Source organism: Dendrobates tinctorius, unplaced genomic scaffold (genome assembly GCF_039654945.1).
Source record: "Dendrobates tinctorius isolate UK_male_01 unplaced genomic scaffold, ASM3965494v1 ptg000028l, whole genome shotgun sequence".
In the NCBI taxonomy this organism is placed as follows: domain Eukaryota; kingdom Metazoa; phylum Chordata; class Amphibia; order Anura; family Dendrobatidae; genus Dendrobates; species Dendrobates tinctorius.
In genome coordinates this window covers 12,646,874-12,655,630 of record NW_027361696.1, presented here as the reverse complement: position 1 = coordinate 12,655,630, position 8,757 = coordinate 12,646,874, and the positions used below count along the sequence as shown (strand labels likewise).

Genomic DNA, 8,757 nt, shown 5'->3' with positions numbered 1-8,757 from the left:
GCCATATGGACACACGTCTAATACTGCACATCTGTACTGAGAACACTGCACACACCGCACAGCTGTACTGAACGCCACGTGCACAGCACGTCTGTACTGAGAACACCGCTCACACACCACACGTCTGTACGAAAAACGCCACACCCCCCCCACATCTGTACCGAAACGCCGCTCACACCACATGTCTGTACAGCGAAGCCGCACACACTGCACGTCTGTACGGAGTACGCCGTTCACATTGCAAGTCTGTACCGAGAACGCTGCATAAACCACACGTCCATACTGAGAACACGACGCACACATCTGTACTGAAAACACCACACGTCTGTACTGAGAATATCCCACACACAACGCACATCTGTCATATATATACGGATGCCTGAAATTTACCTTGTGGCTGTCTGAGGGTCACATCGGACACAGCTGGCCATCATCTTGCCCGTGCTAATGAGCCTGTCTGTTTGCTGCCTCCCCAGGTGTATTATACCCCTCCTCGTGCAGGACAGAGGGAACTTCATCCAGTTAAGTCTCAGCCTGTATCCAGCTGCCCCCAGTACCAATCTCACTTATCCTCTCTGCAGGGAAATTTCTGCTCACGACGTAACCAGTCCACAGCTTTTTGCTGTGTTCAGAGCCATGAGGTGGTGCTCATTACACCCTGCGGCCTCAATAATACATCAGCGTGCACCTAATCTCTAGTATAAATGTACAGGAATACAGCATAAGGTGTGTGAGCCATAGTGGCCCTGCACTCGTCGCTGCAGACTTGCCCATTGACCACCGGGAACAAATGCAGAGCGCAGACCCTCAATGTCACGTAAGTAGCAGGTTCCTCACTAAAGTTGAGCGACTATGTTCGGAAATAAATCGCTGAATCCGAACGTGCCAAACTTATGTCTTTGGCGGATATTGCAAAAACCATATTCGCTGCCAAACGTAATCAGAACCGAATATTGAAACATTCGCTTAACTCTATTCCTCATGGTGTTGGTCAACCTGTCACTCCATGGAGCACCGATCCTTACAATGCAGAGACCCCTGTACAGTAGTGTTACTTCCCCGATAGCACTCCTATCATCCCTGCCTACGACACAAGGCCGGACCACATCCCCAGACCCTCACGTAATCTCCATGCTGGGTGCAGTATATGGAGCCGAGTCCGGCGTCCCGTGGCTCTTTCCAGGTCATTTCTTCTATATTTATGAATTGATTTCTCTCTCCCTCTGTGGTCTCTGAACCAAAGCAGTAATTGTAAGTCCTGACCTGACACAGCGCTATAAAATTGCCCGCAGGTTAATGGGAGTCTGAAGACCCCCAGAGATCCCTCCCAAGGCTGGAGCCATGCAAAGCTGATGAGACCGAAGAGCACAGAACTCACCCCAGTACAGATAGGGGGCTTAGGACCTGACCCCCACCGATTTGCATTGAAATAAAACCGCAGACAAATGCTCATGTGGGATTGCTCTTAGCAGGTGTGACGGCCAGAAGAACGACAACACCATGTCCTAGCAGAATCTAGTCTTTATTGTAGCAAACAGCAGAATTCCCATAGATTCACGTCATCTATCCGCACCCAAGTCTTTACAAAATGGCAAACATTAAAATAAAGACACAATCGGCTTTAAAATAAAAAAGGTTGGATCCTGTACAACATGCTACGTCTATATTCACTGATGTGTGATCTACAGGGGCCAATAGCTGAGAGTGTGAGGACGACGGACAGGCGCGTGTGCTGGAAGCCATATATTGCGGGAGGGCACAACACGCCGCCCCTCTGGTCAGGAAGACGGGTCAGAGGCGAGCCGCTCAGCCCCGACCCAGCACAGCCTCACTAGTGGCTCACCTGATGGTGGAAGAGCTCAGATTTCTCTGTCTCCTACACCGCACTAAGTCAGCACCGTCCAAATCATATGTCTGTGCCCTACTAACGGATCCAGAAGGAGCGCCCAGCGATCAGCTCTACCCAAGGAACAAAAACACGGGATTTCCTGCAGAAAAAAGGGACTCGACGTTCAGTTAAATAATGCTCAACATTGACATGGATTTCTCATCATTTACACAACCAGAAACCGTATGAGGGAGAAAACTGAAGTGGATCATTGCCGGCTTCAGTCAAAAAGGACAATGGTGAAGGGCAGGGGTGCACGGCGGCTACGGCTATACCAAAAAGATGTGTGAACGTGGCACCATCTCGGAAATCAAGGAGGAAATGAACAAAATTTTTAAAAAAGTGGCTCTTCCTGGAAATACACCACGGGAACGGCTTCTTTCTCCTGGCTGTTGTCACGGGGGGCCCCCCATTTCTGCACCCGGCTCACTTCCTGGACCGCAGCGATTTCCTCGGGCTGGATTTGCCTTTTGCGGCAGGCTTTACAGCTTTTTTTGCAGGGGCCGGCTTCTTGGACACCCGGCTGGCTGTTTTTTTGGCAGGGGGAGGTGGGGGAGCAGTTTTTCCCTTCTTAGCTTTAGAGGGAGGTGGTGCTGGAGCCTTTTTGGGAGCGCTTCTTGCTTTGCCTCGGGGGGCTGGAGCCGCCTTCTTGGCTTTAGGTGGGGGGGCTCTGGACCTAGATTTAGATGGAGCTGCCTTCTTCTGCATCCTGAATACAATAAGGAACACAGGTCCTATTAACATCCCAGTGTATGCCTACTGATCCCCCATCACAGCATGGGTTCCACTCACCTCCTCTTGGGAGGGGGCTCCTCATCCTCAGATTCCTCCTCAGACTCTTCTTCTTCAGACTCTTCTGACTCGTTGTCGGACTCTTCCTCCTCCTCTTCTTCACTTGCCTTATCCGGAAACAGTATGATGGGACTGTGGGAAGAGACGTTGTGAAGGGTACTGCTGCAGGAACCAGACACATGGCATGTAGTGTACAGTGCTCGCACCTGGGGTAATATGGAAAGCTGAGCTGGTATGTGCCACTGAAGCCCTTCCCGGAGATCTGCTCCATCCAGCCATTCTTCTCACACTTCTGCAGGGTTCTCTTCAGCAGATGAACTGAGGGAAGAAAGCCAAAACAGTGATCTGGATCAGCCGCATGGGGGGTGGCCAGCCTACAGGGGGCAGCGCTGGGGACCCTGCCTCACCCTGGAAGCTGGAGTTCACCCCAGGGTGGTTCTCCAGCACATATTTCTTGATCGCAGTGGTGGAGCAGGTCTTAGGCTCGTTCATGGCCGTGATGGCAGACAGGATGGCATCCTCAAATCCTCCTCCACTCAGAAGGGGCTTATCTCCTGCTCGCTTCAGCTGCAAGACAGAGGAAAGTCTCGGTAAACACCTGGAGTCTCCACCTAGGAGGCGCCCGACCTGACTAATGTGACCATACTGCAAGGCCCAACATCAGCAATGCAGTGATGGGTCATTGGTGACTGATCAGAGACAGAGCCAACAAACTGCTGGGAACTACGGAAGCCGACAGCCTAGTGACATCCACTCACTGGCGTAGTTCCGACAGCCTAGTGACATCCACTCACTGGGTGAAAAATGACGATGTTTGGGAGCTGCAGCATTGTTCTTAAATGTGTTTTTACCTGCGGTAAACACATAATAGGGATCCCGATAATCAAAAACAGCCGAACTACCCATCACAGAGCAAAGCCTAACCCGAAGTACTAACACTGCAGCGAGCGAAATCTATTAATTCAAGGAATATGAACATTGCATAAGCAGCAAGCGGGAGCCCGCTGCCACGTGCCAATGGCTCAATGTACAAGACCTATATGACACGTACCGGATGCACGAAACGCAGGAACTATACGATTTGTAAGGTAGGGAGCTACCAAACAGTGCACAAGACACGTGAGCTTTCCGACATGTGCTGGCGCTCCACACAAATCGGTTGGGTCGGGAAGACTGACCTGGAATGTGCCAGAAGCTCCCTTTCCTGTGATCTGCTCCAGCTGACCCTTCTCCACGGCCCTCTGCAGAGCGTTCTTCAGGAGCTGAGGCCTGCAATATACAAGTCACATCAGTGCAATGCTCTGCAGACAGAACACTCTGTATAAGATGAGTGGGGCTGGTCTCACCTCACTTCCACCTTGAGCTTGGGGTAATACTGGGACACGTATTTCTTGATCAGACTGTACGACGCTTCCTTGGGCTCACACAGTCTGGTGAAGGCCAGTGGCAGGATGTCCTCCAGCTTGACGTTGGGCTGATCTCCGGCTGCAGAGCTACTCTTCTGTCAGAAATAAAAAGAATGTGAAGTCAGAAGGAGCCCCCACACCGGCCCCTCTCCGACCACCAGCCGCTCTGCCCACCTTCTTGTCCCGGGACTTGGACGCAGATTTGGAGGAGTTGGACACGACCACAAAGCTGCCGGACGCGCCCTTCCCCTTCACCTAGAGAAAAGACACGGAAGATTGAGGCTGAGGTCTCAGCGGAGTCTCCGTCCCCCACCACCACGCAGTCTGACCTGGCGGATGTTTCCTCGCTGCAGCGCCCTCTTTAGTGACTGCTTCAGCAGGTAGCCCCTCTTCTCCAGCTCTAGAGAAGGATACTTGCTGATTATGTACTTTCGAATTGCCACAACAGACGCCCCAGTCTTCTGGAAACAGGCCTGCATGGGAGAAGCAGCGTTACACAGGCCTCTGCTGGCACCATAAAGAAGCCCTCCCGAGACACATCACTCTGCACACAGCAAGGGGCACATACTTTTCCACACCATGTATATTTCAGTGCCTCCTACCTTAATGGCTTCGGTCAGGATCTCATCCATCTTGGGGCGGGAGGAGGAGGCCATGTGTGTCTGCTTCTGTGCCCGGGCCAGCTGGCTGGCAGATAAAGTGGCCCATGAGGGGATGGTCTTCTTCACCTTCTTCTCCTTGGCCTGCTCCTTGTCGCCCCTGAGACACAAGGAGGGGGTCAGCGTGGCGCGCCCGGACTCTCCCTCGCCCACCTCCCCGCCGTACTCACTCTTTCTTGGCGTCCTCGCTCACCGCACCCTCGGCCGCCTTCTCCTCGTTGGCCTCGGCCTCCTTCGGCTGCTCGGTCTCGCTGGATGTAGCCGGGGGAGTCTCCTGCTCCTCTCCGGTGGACGCGGACTCCTCGGAGCTGGCATCAGCCTCTGCGGGAGGAGAGAGGTGAGCGCTGCAGAGGGAGGACGCTGGCCCCGCGGCCCTGCCCCCACACATTACCTGCCTTCTTGTCCTCGCTCTCCGCGGCGGTGCGGCTCTTTGGAGCGGATTCCTGGGTGGAGGAATTGACGGAGCGTCGGATCGGCATGGTGAGATCTCTGCTACCTGCTATACAGAGAAGGACGAGTCAGAGACCGGGGGTCACCCTGCGGGGGAGGGGCGCCTATCGCACTCCTGCACGGCCGGTGGTCGCAGGGCCACTCGCTCTGGGTCCGGTCGGTAACACAGAGCAGACGCCGCACTGGGGGATGGGAAGCGCCGTGCACTCACTCACATTTCCTGCAGCCAATCACAGACCGAGCGCGGTCACAGCAGCCAATCAGCGCCCAGCGAAAAGCGGGAGACGAAAACACAAAACAAAGAGGCAGCATTCGGTGGGCGGGGACTCGGGCAGCCAATCAGCGACCGCAGCATCTTTTAAACCGACAGCAATGAAGGGCGGGATCTGCGCCTGCGCGACGAGGGAGATGCGGGGACCGCGAGAATAGGGCCACAGTGAGGGCCCGGAGGGAGGACCTACGGCTGCAGGCACCTCAACCCCCCGGTGACACACGTCATGCCCGCGGCCAAACAGCTACCGACATCGCTGTCGTCTGGATACTGAACATGGCGTCTGCCCCCTCCCCCAGAAACACAATGGCGGCGGCGGCGGCTGCTCAGCGTCTCCCTCCCATCACCGGTCCACGGGCCCTCTCTACCCGCACTGCACACAGCGGCCGCAGCGCTCACCTCAAACACCGGAGAATAGTGACTGCTCCGTAGCGCGCGCTGTCTCCAATGCAGGACACGCCCCCTCCACGTGACCGCGCCCGCCGACGTGCGAGACGTTATCTCCATGGCAACAGGGAGCGGAAGCTGAGTGGCCGTAAAGTGCGCCCGCTTGCGTGCTGCAAATAGCTTGTTGTTAACCCCCATATAATGCAACCCCTTCTTCCAGTACGCCACCAACCAAACCGTTAACCCCTTCATGACCAGAGTTTTTTTCGTTTTCCGCTCCCCATTTTCCAGAGCCATAACTTTTTTATTTTTTGTCAATATTGCCATGTGAGGGCTTATTTTTTACGGGATGAGTTGTACTTTTGAACGACATTATTGGTTTTACCATATCATGTACTCGAAAACGGGAAAAAAAATTCCAAGTGCGGTGAAATTGCAAAAAAAGTGCAATCCCACACTTGTTTTTTTTTGCTTGGCTTTTTTGCTAGGTTCAAGAAATGCAAAAAGTGACCCACCATTATGATTCTCCAGGTCATTACGAGTTCATAGACACCAAACATGTCTAGGTTCTGTTTTATCTAAATGGTGAAAAAAAAATTCAAAGTTTGCTTAAAAAAAAATTGCGCAATTTTCTGAGACCTGTAGCGTCTCCATTTTTTGTGATCTGGGGTCGGGTGAGGGCTTATTTTTTGCAGGCCGAGGTGATATTTTTAATGATACCATTTTGATGCAGATATGTTCTATTGATTGCCCGTTATTGCATTTTAATGCAATGTCGTGGCGACCAAAAAACGCAATCCTGGCGTTTTGAATTTTTTTCTCGCTACGCCGTTTAGCGATTGGGTTAATGCTTTATTTATAGATCGGGCGATTCTGAACATGGAGATACCTAATATGTGTATGTGTGATTTTTTTTTTTTTTTTTTTATTGTTTTATTTTGATGGGGCGAAAAGGGGATTTCAATGTTTAGGTTTTTTTATTTTTGAATTTTTTTTTTTTTTTTTACTTTTGGCATGCTTCAATAGCCTCCATAGGAGGCTAGAAGCATGCGCAACCCTATCGGCTCTGCTACATATGGGCGATGAGCAGATCGCCCATATGAAGCAGATTTACTGCTGTGCTTTGAGCATCGGGCGGCGCTCAAAGCAATCTGCCTGGAACAACCATAGAGATCTCTATTCTGGGAAGTTTCCACAAGTAAGGTCAGCAGCCAGCGCTCATTTCTGAATACGTACATTGGGCCAGAACCCAGCCGCATAAGGGGACCCCTAACACTGAAGAAGACCCCGGCAGAACACCTCCCAATGAGGAATCCCCAGAAGTATCCTGCCCACCCAAGGGGACACCCTAGATGTCCACAAACAGGAATTCCCAAGAAGACCCACCACACGAGGACACCCCAGAAAAACCACGACGTACACAGGAACACCCCACAAATATGCCGACTGCACAATGAAGAATCCCCAGCCGCATACAGCCCCCCTTCCCAAGAGCCATTTTGAAGATGCGCTGACTAGGGATGACGGAGTAGTGAAATACTCGGACTCGCTGTACTTGTTACGAATAGCTCCTAATACTCGGGTACTCGTAACGAGTCTAATGTATGTCTATGGAAATGCGAGTAATGGGCGGAGAATGTGTGCGGGGGGTCTGTGGGGCTGTGTGTGTGCGGGCTCTGCCGGGCTGATCGGGGCCTGTGCGGGTATGGTCCGATCCAGCTATGCGCACTACAGTGGCAGCATTAGCGGATGAGGGGAAAGTAGTATTCCCATCATCCGGCTAATGTGGAGAATGTAAAACAAAAACCAACATATAATATACAGTACATACACATGACATACAACACATAACATAGAGTACATATCACACACACCTAATTCCCCGAAGCCATCGATCACCTGTAATAAGCATAAAATAATAAAGCAACCTATACTCACCTCTCCGCCATTGTCCACTAATAACGAGGGTCCCACGTTGATCTCCTGTGGAGAACAGCCGCATCAGCTGATGCGACCACTCTCCAGGGGCACAGCGATACAATGACGGAGATAACCCTCCGCCGCTGTAGGTCACAGGAGTTCACCTGTGACTTACGGCATCACTACAGCGTGAGAATTTTCTCACGCAGCAGTGCTGCCGTAAAGCAACTCCAATGACACACTGTGAGGTTATCTCCGGTCAGTGTGTCATTGGAGACCTATAGAGCAGTCACATCTGCTGATGTGACTGCTCTACAGAGGACATCGTGGTGGGACACTCGTTATTAAAGAGGGACTGCGTCAGAAGGTAAGTATAGGTTGGTTTGTTTTTTTAAAAAAACTTTTTGCAGGTGATCGACGGCGTTGCTTGGATCTGGGCGTACAATAAAAATTATGAAAAACCGTGTCATGTTTTATTTCATTAAAATACTTTATTCTTATGTTTTTTTAACCCTTTATTAATATAAGATTAATAATGGATCGGTGTCTTATTGACGCCTCTCCATTATTAACCGGGCTTAATGTCACCTAACCCCTTATATTACCCCATATCCCACCGCTACATGGGAGTGGGAAGAGAGGGGCTAAGTGCCAGAATTGGCGCATTTTATAGATGTGCCATTTCTGGGGCAGCTGCGGGCTGGTATTTGTATCCATGGCCCCTTCCTAGGCTATGATTATCAGCCCGCAGCTGTATGCGCAGCCTTTCTGGCTATAAAATATAAGATGCGCCAATTCTGGTACTTAGCTCCTCTCTTCCCACTCCTGTGTAGCGGTGGGATATGAGGTAATATAAGGGGTTAATGTCACCTTATTATTGTAAGGTGACATTAAGCCCGGTTAATAATGGAGAGGCGTCAATAAGATACTGATCCATTATCTATGTATATAAAACTGAATGTATGTATGTGTGTATCACCAATC

General features: G+C 51.3%; 1 protein-coding gene across 4 annotated transcripts; it reads right to left on the bottom strand.

The window, feature by feature from the left end:
* Positions 1-1,503: 1,503 nt before the first annotated feature.
* Positions 1,504-6,017, bottom strand: HP1BP3 (heterochromatin protein 1 binding protein 3). 4 transcript variants are annotated; one of them, XM_073570190.1, is made up of 12 exons: positions 5,866-6,017; positions 5,137-5,244; positions 4,916-5,066; positions 4,689-4,845; positions 4,416-4,559; positions 4,261-4,341; positions 4,027-4,181; positions 3,859-3,949; positions 3,088-3,247; positions 2,887-2,998; positions 2,681-2,812; positions 1,504-2,597 (listed from the first exon to the last, which is right to left on the bottom strand). In XM_073570190.1, exons 2-12 carry the CDS (start codon positions 5,222-5,224, stop codon positions 2,315-2,317), a joined length of 1,554 nt encoding a protein of 517 aa, XP_073426291.1. In that variant the 5' UTR covers positions 5,225-5,244; positions 5,866-6,017; the 3' UTR covers positions 1,504-2,314. The 4 variants fall into 4 exon arrangements, with proteins under 4 accessions (XP_073426291.1, XP_073426292.1, XP_073426289.1 ...); XM_073570191.1 differs by having other exon boundaries at positions 5,137-5,241; positions 5,866-6,009; XM_073570188.1 differs by lacking the exon at positions 5,866-6,017 and adding an exon at positions 5,411-5,565.
* Positions 6,018-8,757: the final 2,740 nt, after the last annotated feature.